The sequence below is a fragment of the Sardina pilchardus genome, chromosome 18, assembly GCF_963854185.1.
Source record: "Sardina pilchardus chromosome 18, fSarPil1.1, whole genome shotgun sequence".
NCBI lineage: Eukaryota > Metazoa > Chordata > Actinopteri > Clupeiformes > Clupeidae > Sardina > Sardina pilchardus.
The window spans coordinates 18,433,202-18,455,761 of NC_085011.1; the positions used below are offsets into that span (position 1 = coordinate 18,433,202).

The 22,560-nt window shown below is 40.9% G+C and overlaps 1 protein-coding gene across 1 annotated transcript; it reads right to left on the reverse strand.

Annotated features, from left to right (window-relative positions):
- Nucleotides 1-221: 221 nt before the first annotated feature.
- Nucleotides 222-20,348, reverse strand: LOC134063576 (uncharacterized). Its single transcript, XM_062519166.1, has 19 exons — nucleotides 19,876-20,348; nucleotides 19,379-19,541; nucleotides 18,378-18,527; nucleotides 17,593-17,753; nucleotides 16,554-16,730; nucleotides 14,115-14,256; nucleotides 13,640-13,827; nucleotides 12,920-13,061; nucleotides 11,962-12,138; nucleotides 8,341-8,351; nucleotides 6,118-6,306; nucleotides 5,616-5,778; nucleotides 4,052-4,201; nucleotides 3,567-3,727; nucleotides 2,838-3,014; nucleotides 2,583-2,724; nucleotides 2,272-2,459; nucleotides 2,006-2,147; nucleotides 222-1,853 (listed from the first exon to the last, which is right to left on the reverse strand). Exons 1-19 carry the CDS (start codon nucleotides 20,044-20,046, stop codon nucleotides 1,672-1,674), a joined length of 2,976 nt encoding a protein of 991 aa, XP_062375150.1. The 5' UTR covers nucleotides 20,047-20,348; the 3' UTR covers nucleotides 222-1,671.
- Nucleotides 20,349-22,560: the final 2,212 nt, after the last annotated feature.

The following is a 22,560-nucleotide window of genomic DNA, read 5'->3' on the forward strand; positions in this document are numbered from 1 at the left end:
CCTGTGATGTGGTCTATCCTGCACCGCACCCTTGTAGCGCAAGTTCCTGAACTGAACAGATTTTAATGTAAACTTTATTTAATGTAAACTTGTTCCTTTATTGGCGTAGGCTAAATATCAAAATATTGATTGAAGAAACTGCTGAAAATGTTTCTGTTTGATTTTTATTATGATTATTATTTTCACATTTTCTATTTTCCAAGATAATCTCAAAACCAGTTGGATGTACTTTATCTATGGTGGCCCTCTTGTGGTATCATCATATTTAGATGACAAAAATCAGTGGCACTATTTGCATAATGTAGAAAGGTAGCTCAAATTGCTTACAGAACAAAGGTAATGTGTCAGAACACAGAACAGCCAGTGCATGGCAGTTTGTTTAGTGTCATGCTGACTCCACAACAGAAGGCCAAGTAGGCCTCCCACCAGACCCCCTTCATAGCGATTCCCTAATCACAGTGGCCTCTTTCAGCAGGATATTACCGTTTTTCCTGATTGCTTAGATCCACTTGATCTTTATCTTCACCTTCTCAGCCCAGCAGAGGTCATCTTTTGCAAATGATTGAAGACATTTTAATTGATTTAACACGTTTCACATCCTTTTTCAAAACATTTAACACAGTTCTACTAAGACTCCAAACTTCATTGGATTACATGTGCGAAACAAATGGAAAACATTTATTCATGGTTAATAGATATTGCTTGCATTCTTCAATCAACAATCATTCATTATTCATAAGAGATACTATTTCTGTGTTGCTATTTGCAAGTGGATCTAAGGTACATGTAGAGAAGGTACTGTATCGCCTATTTAGCTTTTTCTTGATTGCTTTGACCTGCTTAAAGAAATTGATCCACTTGGTCTTCATGTATACCTTCTTTGCACAGAGGAAATCATGTTTTGGGAATGTGTTCACACATTTCTCACACCCTTTTGCAGAACAGTTAACATAGAGGTGGTAGAATCAGAAATCAGAATCAGAAAAACTTTATCATCTGGCATGGCAGAAAATTGTCTTCAGCGTGGTTCAACGACATCAACAACATCAACAAGGACACAAGGACCACCGACGAATGAGACTTGTTGAGGTAATGAGAGATTCATAAATCTTAATCTCTGATACACCTGTGTGAAATTCAAAACTGCACAAATCAGCAGTTATTCATTATCCATAAGACATGCCATGTCTGTTCTGTGTTGTTATTTGGATCTTTGGCACATTTAGAGAAAATACTGTATAGCCTAATTGGTGAAGAAAACACAAAAGGTGTTTACTGTAGATCTATGAAAGAGATTGATGAAAAGTTGTAGTTCAATGAAATGTTTCTAGGTGCTTACTCTTACATGTCAATGGCAGCTACAGTACATATTGGGAGGAATAAATATTATGGATTTTTATGCAGTACATTTAGTCTTTTCACAGTTTTTCTGATACCAGAAAAATGGGGAAGAAAGTGATTGAGAAAAACTGTAACTGTGACTCTTAAAAGGTAAATAAAAAATACATCCATTTAAACATTTTAAACTCACATAAATGAATGTCTTGGGAAGAGTTTATCATAAACGGCATTGACCCAATAAAAGAGGAGTCCTTATTCTTATTCCACCACTTTACAGATAGAGAGAAAAGGAGGTTGGTGTTTTGTTCTGGGCTGTAATACCACTATTGGTCAACGGGGGGTGACAATGAGCTGGTATTGGTGGGGCACATTGGCAAAGCTGCTGCGCTCTGGGCTGACATCAATGCTGGATGGTCCTCCAGGGGTGCTGAGGTGGAACTGCTGCACTATGGACACCAGGAAGAGCAGAAGCTCCATCCGTGCCAACGACTCACCTGCACACACCCGTTTACCTGAGAAAACACACACAAACACACAAATAGATAACATTTACTCATTATTTGTCATCTATAGACATAGAAAGTTAAATTAAATGAAAAGAGTTTTATACCCTCTTTCTACTACAGTATGTACTCAAGATTCAAGATGAATTCTATCCTCCTACCTGTAGAGAAGGGAAGGAATGCTGGGTTCTTCTTGAAGTTGCCTTCTGTGTCCAGGAAGTGGTCAGGGTTAAAGGTCCAGGGCTTCTCCCATTGGTCCTCGTCCCTGAGCACTGAGTGCAGCATGGGGATGATCACGGTGTCCTGCAAGGGGTCAGAGGTCAGTGATCAGGAAGTGTGTGAACACGAGGCATTTTAGAGTAACCCTGCTCTGAGTTCTGAGTGAAAAGTCTTGGATGTTTATGTTTACTGTATAATTCAGGTTTACCTTAGGAATGGTGTAGCCCTTGAATGAGATGTTCTTGGTGGCGTAGTGGGGGACATTGAGAGGTACAAAGTCCATAAAGCGTTGAACTTCATGGATGACAGCATCAGTGAAGGGGAGGGACTTCCTGTCTTCCATTTGCGGGACACCGTGTTGGCCAAGCAGCGAATCAATCTCCTTATGCACACGTTCTGCAGAAATGAGGAAAACAGATAGAACTTCCACATATATGTATGAATTGGACCCATATGCACTTAAACCTAATCCATATCTCTCACTCTCCCTCAGTGTGTGTGTGTGTCCTGTGGTCCTACCTTGAGTGTCCGGGTGCTTTATGAGTATCATAAGGGCATATCTCATGGTTGAGCTGGTGGTCTCAGTCCCAGCCAGGAAGAGGTTAAACACTGTTGCTACCAAGTTCTCATAGTGGAACTCTGTTGTTGGGATGTCTTTCTCCTAATAGTTAGACATAAGTTCATCATATCGATTCTTTTGCATGGCACCTGAATGACATAGATTGTACAATGATGTGAAATAAAAGTTGTAACTCTCTGCATTAAGCAATTTACCTGTTTGAGTCTGATGAGGTAACAGTCGATGAAGTCTCGAGGGTTGTCAGGGTCCAGAGTCTCCTTGTGTTCCTGGATCTTGTCTTTAATAAAGGCTTTCATTTTGTCCAACTTTTTGAATATAGTTTGATGGGGGCCGGGAAGGTGATCCATCAGCCTGGGGAAGACGTTGTACAGCTGTGTGGGGGAGAGGAAAGTGGATGAGCTTACATGGTATGCTGGTATCTACTCATCACCAATATGGAACAAGACTGATTTGATTGACTGATGAAAAAGGAGGACTGTTTTTTTGTGTGTGAGACTACTTCCTGTCATTCAAATTTGAACTGTAATTCTAGATCCTGTTTTTGACCTAAATTCACATACAAGAATTGAATTGAAATGTAGGAATTGACCCCCATTCTTAATTCAATTCTGAATTTTGCACAACCTCGATTAGTGGAAACATTTTTGTCAAGGTTTTTGGTCTTTGTTTAGACAATAACCGACATTATAGCTTAACTTCTTCCTGCCCTTCCCTGTCTTTTTATCTCTTTTACCTCTATCAGCTTCAAAAGGCTCACCACTCTCTATCCCACTGCGGGGATGCCAGTTATTTCCAATCCTCTCCCATTCCCTTTGCTTTCTCTCTTTCTTTCACTCTCTCTTTCCATCAGCTTTCTCTCTTTCCCTCTATCTCTTTCTGTTTTCTTTTTTTTGTGTGCTCTGTCCTTCTCTTCTTTTCCATACCGGTCCCCAGGGGCTGCTCCCATATTGAACTATGTCCGTTATAATCTGCAGCAGACGCAGGAAGTTGACGTCGTCGTAGCTGAAGCGCTGTCCGAACACCAAAGCGCAGATCACATTGGACACGGCACGGCTCAGGAAGACTGTGGGGTTAAACGGGGCCGCTGTAGGCATTTTCAGAAAGGGGGAAGGAGGGGTTAAAATCTTGTAAAAACTTGTGTAATATTCTAACAAGAAACAGACTTATAGAGGCCGAGATGTATTCAAATATCAACACATGATGTAATGCATCTTGACAGGACTGCAAGATGATCCATACTCAGATGCATACTATTACATAACACACACACACACACACACACACACACACACACACACACACACACACACACATACACACACACACACACACACACACACACAGACACAGACAGACAGACAGACAGACAGACAGACACACACACACACACACACACACACACACTCACACTTGGTTTCTCTCAGGCTCTCCAGCAGGTGTCGGCTCTCCTCCTGAATCCACTGCTCCATCCTCTTGCGGCCCATCCCAAAGTCTCTGAGCGTGCTCACTGTGAAGCGTCTCAGCTGGCGCCAGCGCTCACCATTACTGATGCCCAGACCTGAGCGTGTATAGGAGGCAAATTAGCATACCCAAGTAAAACAGTACAGTATATTGTATTAACCAACTAGAAAAGCACTCAGAGAGCGCAGACCTCCACCTGTATTGTTCTTCCTAGGTTGTCATACATTTATACCTAAACTATTCAGATCGCCACCACATGGCCATACCATGCCATTACACCACTAAGCTAAATACATAAACGCCGACGGAATCCCGACGGAATTACGGATCACTCCCAAAATTTAATCGTTTCTTCCTTGGGTCATGTCCGACCTTCCCTGAAAATCTCATCGAAATCCATCCATCACTTTTTGAGTTATCTTGCTAACAAACAGACAGACAAACAAACAAACAAACAAACAGACAGACAAACGCCGGGGCCGGTCCCCGATGAAAACATATACCTCCTTGGCGGAGGTAAATAAATTAGCATGCACAAGTAAAACAGCATGGTACTGTATAAGTGAATCAGTTAACACAAGTAAAAAAGCATGGTAATCTATTACTGAATCAGTTAACACAAGCAAAACAGCACGGTATTAGTGAATCAGTTAACACAAGTAAAAAAGCATGATACTGTATTAGTGAATCAGTTAACACAAGTACAAAAGCACGGTACTGTATTAGTGAATCAGTTAACACAAGTACAAAAGCACGGTACTGTATAAGTGAATCAGTTAACACAAGTACAAAAGCACGGTACTATAAGTGAATCAGTTAACACAAGTACAAAAGCACGGTACTGTATAGGCCACATCAGTTAACACCAGTAAAACAGCATGATACTATAGGTTAGTTAACAGGTCAATGAGTGGCTCTCAGAACAACCCTCCTTTCCGATGAAATCTCAGCAACCTGTCTCCTTTCCACTCTCCCTCTCTATGCTGAACACTAACCTCAGAGCTGCTGAGAGGAAATGCCACAAAATGGCCGATTCTACAAGACCTACTGATCTCACTAGCTTGGTCGCTGCTGTGATATTTCAAGTCCTCCATCACTGCTACAAAGAAGACTTTCTACAATTGACAAGATCCAGTGCCACTGAGACCCATACTGTAAACTACTCTCATCATCCTCATTTTGTAAATCACTTTGGATAAAACACATCTGCTAAAAGAATAAATGTAAACGTGAATGACCAGAGTGGTCCAAACAAGGACACTGGAAGCAAAGGCGGACATTCCTGGTTCCAAAGAGTAAAAGTCCTGCCAAGTATTTGATCCAACCATTTTGGTAACAAGCTCATCCTAATTAGCTGCCAGGTAGATCAGAGAATTCGTGATATCACCTGTGTTAAGTGCACAGGTAGAAAGAATATATGGCAGGACTTTCACTCTTTGGAACCAGGAATGTCCGCCTCTGACTGTAAGAGGTGACAGGAGTGTTTGGCCTCCTGAAGTAAGACTGCTCACCATATCCCTTCAGAACTTTGATACTAAAAGGCACTGGTGCCCTTCCTGCAAAGTCCTCTGCCTGGTCCACGAGGCCCTCCTTTACGGTCTGGTACCCACTCAGAATCACATAGCGCTGAGGTCCAAGATGAACAGTGATGACTGGCCCATACTGCTTACTCCACTGGGATGGGGGAGAAGGAACACGGTGACGGTTACAACACTGATATTTAGATTAAACGGATTGCCTATATGCCTCACGTACAGTATATGGAATTTCTGGAATTTCTTTTCAGCTAGCACAAACATTCCGATTGTTTACCTACATTGTTTTAGCATGCCTGTTTACACAATGCTTTTTTGGGGGGTGTTACACCCAGTGAATGAGCATGATAAAATGCTGAATGATTTATGTAGGTATCGGAATTGAATAAAGAGCTGCACTATTGGGCAAAAACAAGATGTTTAGTGTCGGAGTGAACACGAAAGGAGCAGAATATAACCAAAGATGCCTACACCTCACCTTCATAAAAGTCTTATAGGGTGCGTTCTTGTCTACTTGGGGCAGGTTTCCCAGCAGGGGTAGTCCAGGGGGGCCTGGGGGCAGTCGAAGCCCCCGTGCCCCCGTCCTCCTCCAGGCCAGCAGCAGGAGCAGCACCAGGCCAGCCAGCAGCAGCATGCTGGACTCAAACATGATGCGCACACACCTCCTCTACAGCCACTGACCGCGGTTCACAGGATGTTGATACTGTCCGTTTATAATTAAAAAAAATTCTGATGAGAATGTTGTTCACTGCACATTCAATTGTATGGTACGATAAAGGAGCATTTACATTTTTTTTTTTTTTTAAATAAATGTAAAATAAAACATACTACAATCCCAAATCAGAAAATGTTGGGGCATTAAGTAAAATGCAAATAAAAACTCACTCCACAAAAGGTCAAGGCACCTTCCTCTTCTTGAAGGGGTGATTTCCCACACTGCTTTCTTGGTCAGTGCTTCAACCTAATCAGTTACTCTCTCTCTCTCTTTATCTCTCTCTCTCTCTGTCTGTTTCTCCTTATCTTTTCCCTTCAGGCCTCTCAGTGTCAGTCTCTCACTCTGGTACCCTCTCTATGTTTTTATTGTGGACTGAGAGGTTTTTATTTGCTCTGTGATGGAGGAGGCCAGTGGGTGGAGTTACTGTCCGCTGTAGGACAGAGGTAAGTCAGTACCGTAACCTCTAGAATAATGCACCCCTTTAAACCTGTCACCACACCTTCAGCAGTAGGACAGAGGTAAGTCAGTACCGTAACCTCTGGAATAATGCACCCCTTTAAACCTGTCACTACACCTTCAGCAGTAGGACAGAGGTAAGTCAGTACCATAACCTCTGGAATAATGTGCGCCTTTAAACCTGTCACTACACCTTCAGCAGTAGGGCAGAGGTAAGTCCGTACCATCAGCAGGCCATCATCCTCCAAAGCCCTCAGCCCAGATTTGAACACAAAAGCAAGCAACACTGACAACCAGTGTTGTATAGAGTACTGGAAAATCAAACTCAAGTAAATGTTAATAATAATCAAAGACAGTCTGAAATTTTAATATCTTAAAGTTTATCCAGCATTTGTAAACCTGGAAAAAGACAAGTCAGAAGACTGACAGTTCCTCAATGTGCTTCTTTAAATTGGAGGGGGAGTTTTTGTAAGATAGAATTGCAATAGTTTTTTTGTGAGGTATAAGAGGCACTTAATTCGATAGGATGAATCTTTCACATCAACGTAAGAGAACATTGTGTTTAAATATGGCCAGGGATCCCCTTCATTTGTAGCCAACGTAGCTGCTGTTTCCATCTCGTCTTCTTTCATTGCGAAGCTTTCTATTCTGCCTTCTGCTGAGCTATTCATGTGAAGCTGACAGGTGGAGTACCGTCATGCGCAAGTGCAAACATGCCTAGACAAGTCATTCCTGACTTCGTTGAAGTCACCGGTAGGTAGGGTCATTTTATCATTGTTTCTTTTTTTTTTTTTTTTTATAACGAGTAACTATATGGCACATTGAAAATGTATTGGAGTAAAAGTATGCAATTAAGTTTGGAAATATAGTGAAGTAAAAGTGAAAGTAATCTGAATTTTAAAAACTTAAGTAAAGTACAAAGTCTCCCAAAATATACTTAAGTATGGTAGTGAAGTATTATTACTTCGTTACTATACAACACTGCTGACAACAGCCTGGCAGCATCTCCAAAACTAGGAACATCATTGAATAAGTAATCATGTCAGACGCACCTCAAATGGATGTAAACTGAGAAAAATGTATGAAACCAATTGACATTCCAAAGACATTTTCTAGGCAGGCATAGACTAAATTGAAACAAAACACATTGAGTAATATTAACTCAGCACATTCCATGTTAGCTTAAATAGACACCTTATCATTTGACTGTGAAAGAAAGTTTATTTGTTTATTGTTGTGTTTAAGTGAATGAAAACTGCCCAAAACAAAACGACATATCTGGCACATGTAGGAATGTCAAACATCCTTATCAGCATGCTACCTGCAGTGTTGACAGCTGTGGTGATCTTTGTGCAAAGAAGCAGTATTCACCTTTGCACACACCACTTACCACCACCACCACCACCACCCTGCAGTCCATACCTCAATATCAAATAAAACAAAGCTTACAACAATGTGAGACTTTCCACACCATAAATTACCTGGAGGAAAGTTCACTGGAGTCAGCATGGACAATTTCTGTTCTCTCACCTCTGAACACACTGGGACATAAAAGGCAAAAGATTATGAGCACATCTGAGGCAAACTGTGGGGATCAATTAAAGCTCAATTATGAGTCTGGGTGTCACCCAGTCTGCAGCCAGCACAATGGTACTGAATTGCTGTTGAGGTAACATAATAATAATAATAATAATAATAATAATAATGATAATAATAATAAAATGATACTGATAATGATAATGATAATGATAATAATAATAATCTTCAAATCCATTATGGTCTATGGTCTCACTATGATCATGTGAAGAACATATAACACTCTGGTAATTCTCAATAGCCACAGGCTGTGCTGCACAATATGTCTGTAGCTCCCTGGTCAAAAAAACATAACACAAGCTCTCACAGTATTACCCATGACATCATGAGAAGCTTTCCTGGGAAGATCAGTTAGCACACTGGCAAGAATTGTCAGTGGCAATGTTGGTGGTGTTTTAGGGTTTTCCTCATTTCAGTTTGCCTGTTAGTTTTAGAGCAAAGCTTCTCACCTCTACTGTAAGACCTCTACTGTAATGCTAGCGAAATGGCGGCCATACTGTAGGTTTAGGAGTTTTTTGGGTTTTTTTCTCAGTATTTCTATATATCTATATCTTTTTATATATCTATCTCAGTATTTTTATATATCTAGGATGACCAACTTTTTTTTCTCATATGTTGGTCTGCAGAGGCCATGTCACACATCCCATATCCACTCATTTGAGGTACAGTACCAGTTAGTGAAAAAAATCAAAGGCAAAAACGAGGCATTGTAATCAAATCTTTGGAATGCAAAAATTTGAAGTGTAGGATCATTATGACACCTTCTGAATGCGCGCCAAATTTCGTGGAATTCAGTTCATGGGAGGCCATATCACCTACACACACACACACACACACACACATGCACACACATACACACACACGCACACCCCTCTCTGTTCTCTCACCTCTGAACATACTGGGACATAAAAGGCAATAAAAGACTGTGTATGGGTTAATAGCATCTCATCAGATCAGGAGATTATTCAAGATATCTATTTTTATTTTCTTGTCTGAGGCAAGAATTCTGTGAGGATAATACTATATTGGGGGGGGGGGGGGAATTATTGTGTGTCATAGGGCCCACATTTTCTAGCAGCACCCCTGCTCATTTGAGTTGGACTCCAGAGGCCATGTCAACACATCCCATATCCACTCATTTGAGGTACAGCACCAGTTAGTTTAAAAAAAAAGGCATTGTAATCAAAGGTTTGGCTGACAGGTTCAAAACTGCACAAATTGTCATTCATTGACATATCTAATGTATGTTGCGTTATACATTGCATTCTATTATTTTTTTGTGTGCATTTGAAGGGAAATGGACAATAAGCCCTCTGATGTAAATTGTTCTTTCTTAACCTTTGAAATCAACAAATAATATGGGGGGGAAAGCTGTGATAACTTTGAATTTCATGGAATTCAGCTCAGAGGCCATGTGATGGAAAACATTATTATCATTGTATGTGTGCTTGCAAGTTGCTGTAGACATAAATTGACCCTTGACCACCAACACCTAAATCTACAGGAGAATGTTCTTGTCTAGTTCACACCAAGAAAAGTTCAGTGTGCAGATTTTAAGTTTAAAGAGGAACCAACTGCAAACAAGTGTCTGGTAAACAACTGTTGTAACCACTGATTGTATAACTGATGTGCCATCGCTGCGAGGAGAAAGTCAGAGACTGCTCTCAGAGAATTCTCCTTTCTGGTCACTCTCTCCTCTCGGCCAAGAGTAAACATACTACGTGTTGTGGTTCTTGTGTCATACTATCGGGAGGATTTTCATGACATGCCATATCAGCTACACACACACACACACACACACACACACACACACACACACACACACACACACACACACACACACACACACTCTCTCTCTGTTCTTTCACCTCTGAACATACTGGAACATAAAAGGCAATAAAAGACTAGCCTATACAGTGTGGAGCACATGTATTTGATACCATGCTAAAACAGGAATATAAAATCATAATTTGACAATTGATCTTAATGCCTTAATTCAAAAAATGAGTAAAAATCAAACCGCCAAGGACACCAATTTTCTTTGTGATTGAAGAATGTATTGTAAATAAATAAATGTTTTCCTTAAATGCTAAGGGAAGGAAGTATTTGACCCCCTATGTAACCCTATGGGAATTTAACACATAGGGTTAACATAGGGGCAGGCAGATTTTTATTTTTAAAGGCCAGCTATTTCATGGATCCAGGATATTATGCATCCTGATAAAGTTCCCTTGGCCTTTGGAATTAAAATAGCCCCACATCATCACATACCCTTCACCATAGCTAAAGATTGGCATGGTGCTTTTTCCAGTAGGCCTATTAACCTGTTTGATTTGCATTGAGCTCAATGAGCATCAAACAGACACTGGCTGGCAGCAGCATTCTGATATCAAATTATTTTGTTAACTGAGATATAAGAATTCTAGAAGTTGCAATAGATGGTTAGCCATGCTGTTAATGCATTGCTACATGCTAGTTATAGATATTAACCCTTGTAGGCCTAAGCTAACATGGGCTTGAATAAATGTGCACTTTAACTTTACTGTATATGTTTAATTATGACTATTTAAGTTATGTTTGGGACATATAACCGTGTTTTGGGTCGTTAGCTTCTTTTCCCAACTTGTCGATGATCAAACCAGTTTCGGCTTACATCCATCCCCAAAACAATATCCCAAAAATGAAATTTGCGCCTAAAGGAAGCACGTTCCTGAACAACTGTTTTTCCTCTGACTGAATACCCAATTTCCATACATACTGTTGTACCTTATGCCTATGCTGTCTTACATTGTCTCCGTCTGTAACGTGGAACCTAATTGGCTGATTCTAGCTGGTGCCGGAAATGAGCACCCATAAAACGCTATTTTCATAAAGATGGCAGTGGTCAATTTCAAACTTTTTTGGCTGAAGTAGCTACAGTAGCTTGGCATGGTCCATTGAAATTAATGTGGTGGGACTTAGTCACTCTCCACCAGCATTTTTCTTGTCTCATTTAAAACTACAGTGGATATGAAACTTAAAAACATAATTGGTTTAAAACAAAAAAACACAAATAGCCTATAGGCCTAGTTAAAATCTGTAGCCAATGTCCAGTCGCATGTGATGCATGGCCACTAACCCACTTAAAAACATGATTATGGCGAACTCACTGCTGACATCCAGAACAAGAAAAAAAAATGCAGAAAGACAAAGGTATTTATTTACAATTACAAACACAACATGAAAATACTGATGATCGACAACAACAACAACAACAACAGCAGCGAAGCACCTTCAGATTCACACCAGAAGTCATAGGAGACCTTGTATATAGCAAAAGTAATAGCTGTATTGAACAGATCACATAGTATAAACTGAACGGAAACAGCAACAAAAACCTTTATTACACTAAGGAACAGTTTAGACTGATTTAGAAATACTGCAAAAGAGAGATTTAGACGCAAAAGCCCTGCCATCAGCTGAGTAGTCCTGGATTTACAATCGGTTCACAAACAAAAACTCGAAAAGAGCCTCATAAATTGAGATGGGTACTGTCTAGTACCATGGCTAATCAACGGGGGGTGACAATGAGTTCGTATCGGCGGGGTACATTCCCAAAGCTGCTGAACTCGGGCTTTATGTCCAGACCGCATGGTCCTCCAGGGGTGCTGAGGTGGAACTGCTGCACGATGGACACCAGGAAGAGCAGGAGCTCCATCCGCGCCAAAGGCTCACCCACACATGCCCGCTTACCTGAGAAATACACACACACACACACACACACACACACACACACACACAAACACACACACACACACACATTGCATAATTTGGCAACGCATCCCATCACCCTGGTTGTGTTGTGTTTTCCTGTTGTAATCCTTTTATATATTTATATATTTGAATAAAAAAAGAAAACAGGCAAACACTGCAATGTCGCCTGCAAATCTGAAAGCCTCACAGACAGCCCCTCTGTGTATTAACCACATGACAGTGTTATAGCCTATGTAAAATAAAAATATATTCAAATAAATCAGAATTTAGATTGTGCTTCAATCAGAAAGAAAAATGAAAAGAAATGCATTCCCGTGTATAACCCATCACTGTGTATTCCTGAAGCACTGAAGCATTCCGTTCAAAGCGTATGCTGCAGCAGTTAATAATCACTATAATCAAGTAGCAGACGCGACAGTGGCGCGTCCTGTACATTTAAACAAATATCTAGACCAGTCTTCTAAAATGGATTTTACTTGTCGCAAATGGTACGCTTCAGTTACGCACCTTGTATAGCTCCCCTGTGAGACTTTGGGCAAAGTGTGTGTCTAGAATGCAGTCTAGAATAGACTACAAGCTAAGATTTGTGAACCTCCTCAATTATAGCAAGCAAAGAAATGTTTTTTTACGGCCACAAAGATATATCTACCATTAATGTTACCTATACAGCCTACATTTGCCACTATAATGCTTAACAAAGTTAGAATTAAACTTGTCTTTACAGACTTCTTTCAGACAACAAAGACACCAAACTCCACACCTGCAGAGAAGGCGAAAAAGGCTGGACTCTTCTTGAAGTTGCCATCTTTATCCAGGAAGTGGTCAGGGTTAAAGGTCCAGGCATTTTCCCATTGGTCCTCGTCCCTGAGCACAGAGTGCAGCATGGGGATTATCACGGTGTCCTGCAAGGGGCAGAGGTCAGGGATCAGGAAGTTGATGAGGAGAAACAACACTCAAAGAATCAAACAAATGTATGGGATTCGTTTGTAAAGCAAACATGGCAGTACACATATTCCGCCCCTTCCACTTCCAAAAGTTGACGGGATGTGAATACATCGTCCCAGTCAGTATGTTGTGAATACATCGTGCCAATCATGTGTTGTGATCTCGCAGCTGGAGCGAGGTTGGTGTTGTGAAGCTTTGTGCAAGTGCAGCTCTGCCCAAGGGGGTTTGAATGTGCCAGCCTTTAATTGCAGCAACAGTACATTATTCAATGCTGTTCAATTTAACGTTATTCAGTGATTGACCGATTTATCAATGCCGATGCCATTATCAAGCCTGCCTGTCTGCACTCATGTTTTGTTTAATCGACCTGGTGAGCACTTAAACAGTTGTTACTGAATATTACAAAGATCCCGTTACTGTAAAGTTAACCTATTCTGGAGCCAAACCTGGGTTGTCATGCAGGCTTGTAGGCTGTATAGAACAATGGCAGAGAGCAGAGCAAAAGGTGTTCCACTGACTTGTGAAGTGGACAGACCTTGGGGATGGTATAGCCCTTGAAAGAGATGTCCTTCATGGCATAGTGGGGGAGATTGAGGGGCACAATGTCCAGGTAGCGCTGGACCTCATGAATGACAGCATCAGTGTAGGGGAGGGACTTCCTGTCTTCCATTTGTGGAATGCGATGAGCACCAATCACTGTCTCGATCTCCTTATGCATGTGCTCTAGAATTCAGATAGACAAGATCATTTGTTTATAGATATGCATAATTGTACTCATAATGTATCTTGGAAATTGACATACAGTATAAGTCTGTCTAACTGTTAGTAAATGAACATGGCTGCACTTCTAAAGCATTATGATGTTCTAGTAGTGTGTGTGTGTGTGTGTGTGTGTGTGTGTGTGTGTGTGCATGTGCGTGCGCATGCATGTGCCTGTGTGTGTGTGTGTGTGTGTGTGTGTGTGTGTGTGTGTGTGTGTGTGTGTGTGTGTGTGTATATTAGAGCCCCACCCTGTATCTCTGGATGTTTGATAAGAATCATCATAGCATATCTCATGGTTGTGCTGGTGGTCTCTGTGCCAGCAAAGAAAAGGTTCAGGACAGTGGAGACAAGGTTATCATAGCAGAACTCTGTGGTGGGAAGGTCTTTCTCCTGAGACAGTAAAGATACACACATATGGCAAGTGAGAAAGCTGGGATCCACTCGTAGTACAGCATGTCAGTCCATTCTGCATACTTTGTTAAGTTTGATTACCGTAATTTCCCAACACAACTTTGACCAACGGCTTATACATTGATTTTGCTAAATTTCTTCAGCTATGAGGTTAATACATAGGGGCAGTTAATATGGTATTAATGTGGTTTTGTTTCTTTTAACTTGCATAAAACACTGGCCTGCGGCTTATAGCCTACACCGTGCGGCTAAAACACAGGAAATTATTGTATGCGTATTGTTGCAGGCTATTTCTCATTGAATGTCAGACATGTAACTAAAGTACATGATAGAGTTTAATGCTAATACAGATATGTAGCAGTGTACTTGGCAGATTAACGGAAAGTTCAAAAGCAACATGAGAAAAAATGTCTCTAATACATCCTATGCATTGCTGAAATAAGTGACTGAATACACCTCTCAAACAGGAACAGCATGTCCAGTCCACACAACTCATAATGGCCACTTTCATTCAGAAATATGCGTTTCCTTTTTGATCAACTATGCATGTTAAAGGTAGGGTATGGAATTAGCTTTTTTGGTAATTTTTGCAAAATCACTTGAAATCCTATTCCTAACCCACTTACAGCCACTGAGTTGGAAGCACTGAAATGGAAATTAAACATGTCAATCATCTGCGGAACGGGCAGGGCTCGAAAAACTCCAGCCAATAGTATTCTAAACCCCATACCATCATTTCACAGCTCATTCGTCAATCAAACGGTCTTCCTCTTCCTCCTCCCCCTCCCCCCCGCACGCGCGACCATTCGTGCACATAGCACGAAAGCTGTTGACCGCGAGTCAGTGCTGAAACGAAACTAACTAGGCCTGCTTCACGTCCCATAATGTTCCCCTCAAGTTGTATGTGTCACACTTCATTTCTATACATAATAAGGCAGCGGATACCTACGGAAACTCAATCACCCACGCAATAAATAAGCTATGTAGCAAATATTACATTTTACCGTGACTCGAAGAATGTTGTAAACATGAAACCGAAACTTAACCGCTTGGAGCTACAGTGGAATAGGTGAACCAACGGGCCAGCACTAAACTCGGATATTTCAGAAGATAAACGCCCTGGTAAGAACCAAACCAGATTCTGTTCAAATATACACACCTATGGCTACTGAAATATGTAAGGTATATCAAATGTTATTTTGGTGTATTAAAATGCATCGTTGTTTTAGAATTTCCGAACGAAAGGGCTGGTAGACTAAGGTGCTTTTACCATAATGTAGGCTATAAAATCATCTACCTTGTCTGATTTGTGGAACTATTACCTACAACCCTTTGGAGGTGAATAAAGAATGTAATTGGGGAAGTTGATGTGAGCGATTGTATGGAGACTAGAGCTCATATAGTGCTGTAGACGCCAGGCTGGCATTTCATTTAGCCTGGCTCGCTCTCGCGCATAATTTTCGTTGGTGCATGAATGTGCGTCCATGGAGGGCGGGACTTGAGGTTGTATGTATTCAAAATCTGCCGGCCGTTTTGCGAATTCCGTACCCAACCTTTAAAGGGTATCATTGTAATATGAAATGTATTGAATTATATTGAAATGTTTTGAAAAGTATGATTACTACCGTAATTTCCGGACTATAAGCCGCACCTGAATATAAGCCGCACCTGCGAAATTTAGGGAAAAAACAAATGTACATATACAAGCCGCACTGGACTATAAGCCGCAGGTGATGGACCGTAACCTGTAATAGAGCTAGACAGTCCCGCCCAGCTCCCGTTCCGGAAGTAAGATTCCAATACAATTTCTCCATTGACAACTGGAGAATAAGCCATAAAATCGTAACTGTCCATGGTAGACTTAAAACCAGCTGCGGCTTGACTAAGCGATTGTACATGCTCATATAGATGGCAAAAGTTAACGGGGCATCAATCTTGTTTTGAGAAAAAAGTTTAATTCGCGATTTAACGAGAGAGTAGGCCTACTACACTACCCAACATCCTAACGTTTAAAGCTGGTGAAAGCAGAGCCTTTGATTGGTAGAGATCGCCGTTACCATGGTAATCCCAAACAAAACGTATAAACATGGAGACCAAGAAAAACCCGGTGAAATTTGCTTCCTTGGTCTCTGCTGACGTCTACGTGATAGCTCTGTCCAGATCTTTTACTGTCTATGGAAAAAAAGCCGCGGCTTTTACGGTAATTACGGTACATGATCTCCTCTTCCATATGGGTTTACTCAGCTAGCCCACTCTCCATCATATCGTTTGCCTACCTGCTCAAGTCTGATGAGGAAACAGTCGATGTAGTCTCGAGGGTTGTCTGGGTCCAGAGTCTCCTTGTGCTGGTGGATCTTCCCTCTTACAAACTCCCTAAGTTGGTCAATGCGTTGGAAGACTTTTTGGTGGGGGCCGGGTGCGTGAGACATCAGCCGGGGAAAGATGTTGTACAGCTGTGGGGAGGAAGGCTTGTCTAGTCTTGCTTATCTTACGGACAATAATGCACTCTCTGATGCACTTATACACTCATTGATGCACTTGTTGTGGTTGTTGTTTATTGTTGCAAAATGTGTTGTTAGAATTGCTCTTAAAAGCTTACAAATGTTTTTACCATGTTGTAAGTTGCTTTGGTTAACCAAATGTAATGTAATGTAATGTAGGCTGGATTAGGAGAAACATAGTCCACACTGGGAACACACGAGTGGATGGGTAGTCCATAGTGCGCTCACACAGATTTTCTGTTTAATATCTGGATCTTTTTCAAACTAATCCTTCCTTAGTGTTTGAATATGACCCTTTGAAGATTACTGTGTATTCTGTTTTTGAAGAAGGACCTCATGCTGCTCACCCTAACTGTGTAATTGTGCAAACGGGGTGTCAGAAAAATGTTTTAGACAGAAGGCTTAACGCATGAGTGCAAGCATATAATGCTGTATCCTTCTTCTTCAGATGTTGAGAAAAAAGGGGAAACAGTTATTGAGAGATCAATAGTTCCCACCCCAACCCCAAACTGTTCACCCCACTCCCCTCCGGGAGGTGTTTCAGATCTCTCCACCTCCAAATCAGGAGGTTCAGAGAAAGCTACAGTAATTCAGTTTGGCTGTCACCCTACTGAACTCTCTACATCCAGGTGACAACCAATTAACTCTGTATATCACATTGCACTTTTCCATATTGCACAATTTTTGCACTTTGGGTTAGATGGTTGTCTTTGCACTTGCACTCTGCACGATGATAATTAAATTGAATCTAATCTAATCTCAGCATAGTTATGAGTTGTTTTTGTTTGTGTCATGTTCCTAGTGTTCCATGTACCTGTCCCCATGGTGTACTTCCGAAGCGAAACGCATCTGAGACAATATGCAGCAAATTCAGGAAGTTGGCGTCGTCGTAGCTGAAGCGCTGTCCGAACACCAGAGCGCAGATCACATTGGACACGGCACGGCTCAGGAAGAATGTGGGGTCAAACGAGGCCGCTGAAGAAGAGAGAGAGAGAGTGATGTACAATAGAGAAAGTATGTGGCCCAGTAGTCCCAAGTAAGATCATGACGCAAGGCATGTTTGTGATACCCTGGTACAGGGTTCATACGTTTTTAAAAAACCTGGAAAAGTTATGGAATTTGAAAATGCCAATTTCCAGGCCTGGAAAGGTTTTGGAAAACAAAAAACACCCCAAAAGTTTTGGAAAAGTCATGGAAATCTGCTTTATCCAATTCAACTCAGAAACATATCTCATTTGGGCAGGTCATGTCTCACACTTGCGTCACAACCGATTGGCAAATTTTTACGTTTTGAGAGCATTCCTTCTAGGTAACCATCCCGTTATCTCACACGTCATATCTATTATTAATGTAGCACTAGTTGATGTGAGGTTTTGAGAAATATAAGGTCATGGAAATTTGTGAAAAAATCATGACAAAGTCATGGAAATTCTCTGGTGGAAATGTGTATGAACCCTGCTGGTATATGAAACTGTCTGGCTTTGTCTCTTAATCAAATTATCATGTTTGTTTGCCACAGACTATGGTTGAAACACACACTCAATCAAACACACACACACACACACACACACACACACACACACACTCACACACACTCACACTTGGTTTCTCTCAGGCTCTCCAGCAGGTGTCGGCTCTCCTCCTGAATCCACTGCTCCATCCTCTTGCGGCCCATCCCAAAGTCTCTGAGCGTGCTCAGTGTGAAGCGTCTCAGCTGACGCCAGCGCTCACCGTTACTGACGGCCAGACCTGAGGAAGAACATCAACAGACTGCATTGATTTGACAGCTTGATCAGTAACAGCCAGATTGGTGATCAATAACCAAACTTTTGGGGGCTTGACAAATGCAAAACGATCATGAGACAAACTATTTTTCTTTGACATAAAGGCTGACATAAGATAGGCAAGCATGATTAAATCATACTTAGACAGCTTACTGCATATGTGAGGAGCTCTTTTGTTTTTTTGTGTATTTCAGGTCATATCAACGTGCAGTTGTGTTGTATTGATTGAGAAAAGATAAATCAAATAACAATGACCAAAATTTCATCGAAATCCATCCATCACTTTTTGAGTCATCTTCCTCACAAACAGACAAACAAACAAACCCTGGTGAAAACATAACCTCCTTGGCGGAGGTAACAAAATGATAAAAAATAAAGGTGAACAAAAAAGATGAACAATAGAGGATATGGTTTTGGAATCAAATTCATTTGGAATCAAACTCAAACTCACTTCATAGATTGCCCACAATGAATAGTACAAACAAATACACTGAAAACCTTAATCCTAACTCTCAAAATACTATATGCTATATTTTACAGTGTTTACCATTAATTTACTTAATGTAAGTGGTTCACAACAATTTAAAACATGGGCGGTGATGGCATCATCTGGACACCCCGTTGACATTTTCTGGGGCCGCCAACATACAATATCAGCCACCGCAGACTGATGTTACAATCAATAATACTGTGAGAGTGAAAACTAAGTGCATGTTGTCCCTGTTAATGCTATTGTACCAGTATACTTCAATTCATTGAAGCCCTTTAAAGGTGTGATGACGCCCCTGAGAAGGAATATTGTATTTACGATCTTACCGTATCCCCTGACAACCCGGTTCAAGAACGGAACTGGTGCTCTTCCTGTGAAGTCATCAGCCTGGTCCACTAGAGCCTCCTTCACTGTCTGGTACCCACTGAGGGCCACTATCCGCAAAGGCCCAATTTTCATAGTCATGACCGGCCCATACTGCTTACTCCACTGAGAAAGAAAAAACAGAATCATGTGAGTGTCATTATGTGGAGTCCCTCTGTAAGGTGCTCTCCTGCACTGGGGTGAAACCTTGTCCTAAATTAAAGCTTTTTGCCAATAGAATTCCCCATAGAAGTTCTCTTTCATGTCTAATCCTGCCTAATCCATGCATGGCAGACCTGCCCTTAATGTTTATGGTCCTTTTGGAAGATTGTGTGCTCGTGGTGAAAGGTTAACTTTCTAACACGACAAGCAGGGTCACATTCTTTTCATGCTCATACTTGTGAGCACAGCTATGGTTGGATAACTTTGCAGGCAAACCCAAAAGTGCTACTTTGCTCACCTTCATAAAAGTCTTATAGGGTGCGTTCTTGTCTACTTGGGGCAGGTTTCCCAGCAGGGGTAGTCCAGGGGGGCCTGGGGGCAGTCGAAGCCCCCGTGCCCCCGTCCTCTTCCAGGCCAGCAGCAGGAGCAGCACCAGGCCAGCCAGCAGCAGCATGCTGGACTCAAACATGATGCGCACACACCTCCTCTACAGTCAGCGAACGCTGGTCACAGAGTTCCTTTCCTCTATCTGTGTTTCTTCTAGCTTCACGTTGTGGTTACCTCTCGCGCCCTCTGTCTGTTGTTATTTCTCTCTCTCTATCTCTGTCTCTTTCTAAATATCTCTCTCTCTCTCCCTTCTGCCTCGCTCTTTTTCTGTATCGCAATAACTATGTTTGGCTTCTCTCCGTTTGTCTGTCTGTCTGTCTGTCTGACTGTCTGTCTGTCTGTCTGTCTCTTTTTCTTACATCCTGTCTGTGACTTGTTTTTGCTCCTGCTGACTGTTCCCCACTGACTGAGGGAATTTATATGGAGGGTGCTGTAGAGGAAGGGAGGAGGCATTATTTACTAAACAGGCATTGGTTAGAGGGGAGTCATGTGACCACTTGTCCACTTTAACTTGTCTGAGAATCGTTTGGGTTCCTGTAGCTGTTGTCCCCATGGCTCTGCCGTGTCTGTAGGGAGTGCCTTATAGGCCAGTCAATCTAGCTCAAAAAAGGGCCAAAACTTAAACTAATTGCAATAGTAATGGTTCATACTTTTTATTGATCCTTAAACCCTCCTGCATCACATATTAAAAATCTACCCATTTATATTTAGTGGAACATACTTTTATTCAAGGTCAAAGGTAGCAATTTCCAATGCATTTTGCCATTGAGATTTACTACAGGTGAAATGGGTAAAATTTTAAACTATATATATCAAATTGAAACTTTCACAGTTGTTTACTCACATTAAGGCAAAGATTTTTTGTATTGCAAGTTTTCTGAAATGTGATGTTTAGATATGCAAATGAGACCAGTTTTACTTAAATATGCAATAATTTGCATATATTTCTAGAAAACTAAATCTGAACAATAGGTACAGTCAACTTCAAAATAATTGCTGAATTTTGCTTCTATATTGGATACCAAAAGCCTATGCAAAGGGAATATTTGATATCACTTCATATCACCTCAGAAATGAGGAAATCAAGTCAAGTCAAAATCAATGCGTTTCAATGGAAGTACATTATAGAACAAATGATTGTCAAAGATATGGTATGATGGAAGTATCTCAGTGCATGCCAACTCACTTGATATGTTGTCTAAAGGTCAATATCTTCCTTATTTGACTTGGCATGTGACTTGAGATACTTCCATCATACCATATCATTGAAAATCATTTGTTCTATAATGTACTTCCATTGAAACGCATTGATTTTGACTTGACTTGATTTCTTCATTTCTGAGGTGATATGAAGTAATATCTAATATTCCCTTTGCATAAGCTTTTGGTATCCAATATAGAAGCAAAATGCAGCAATTATTTTGAAGCTGACTGTACCTATTGTTCAGATTTAGTTTTCTAGAAATATATGCAAATTATTGCATATTTAGGTAAAACTGGTCTCATTTGCATATCTAAACATCACATTTCAGAAAACTTGCAATACAAAAAATCTTTGCCTTAGTGTGAGTAAACTACTGTGAAAGTTTCAATTTGATATCTATAGTTTAAAATTTTACCCATTTCACCAGTAGTAAATCCCAATGGCAAAATGCATTGGAAATTGCTACCTTTGACATTGAAAAAAAGTATGTTCCACTAAATATAAACGGGTAGATTTTTGATATGTTAATTAGATATACCTAGGGATCACAAAAAACTTGGAATGATTACTATTGCAATTAGTTATGGGTCAAACGCTAGATTGACTGGCCTATTAATCAGGGAATCATGCTGATTAAACTAAAAGTTGCACTGCACCATCGAGTTTAAGTTATGTATCAAAAACAAGTGTTTCTCTGCTTCTGATAACTACCGACTGTTGATTCTAGTGTGCAATGACCTGGATGGGAGATCATGATGATTTTCATGAGTGCCTTCCAAAGTAAATCAGAGCTGAACCCTCACCCGGACGAGTGGAGTGAAGTGGTAAACATGAGCACCTGGGCCAAGTTTATTTGCTGACACCGTTCTTCCTCTGAACTCTGTATAGATATTGTTCTGATAACCTCTGGGCACAGTAAAATAGCAGAGAAAGAGATAGATATATACATAATAATCCCAGAGGGAAATAACATTTCCACTGGCTCAGCAACAGTGGAAAAGCACATCAAAGGCACATCAAAGGTGCATATTTTCTGTCTATGGTAAACACTTTTGGCAATAGTGTATATCTGACGGGCACCATCAAGGATGGTCATGCTTTGACCTTTTTTGTAGGGGTGCTCAGTGTTCTGGCCTGTACAGACTACATTATTTTTTGTCTTTCACGATTATCTTTTAGGATTGACCATTTCAGACTAGGCGATCAGAGAACCACAAAACCTTGCCACATCTTGGTCGTAAGACTGGCCACATTGCAAGATCATCTATCATAGCCTTCTCGTCGCGTTTCATCAGTGTCAGTGTCAACACGGGAGTTGTAGGAGATTCCCCAAAAATTCTGACATGCTATACTTTTGGTCGTAAGGTTGTGGAATGTCGTAGACAATAAATC

Bases quoted from the DNA above. Each gene is read 5' to 3' on its own strand.
- LOC134063576 (XM_062519166.1), bottom strand. From the start codon at position 20,046: ATGTTTGAGTCCAGCATGCTGCTGCTGGCTGGCCTGGTGCTGCTCCTG. The intron at 19,542-19,875 runs GTGAGCAAAGTA...TTTCTTTCTCAG, and splicing joins CCTATAAGACTTTTATGAAG to TGGAGTAAGCAGTATGGGCC. The intron at 3,728-4,051 runs GTGAGTGTGTGT...AAATGCCTACAG, and splicing joins GAGCCTGAGAGAAACCAAGT to CGGCCCCGTTTAACCCCACA.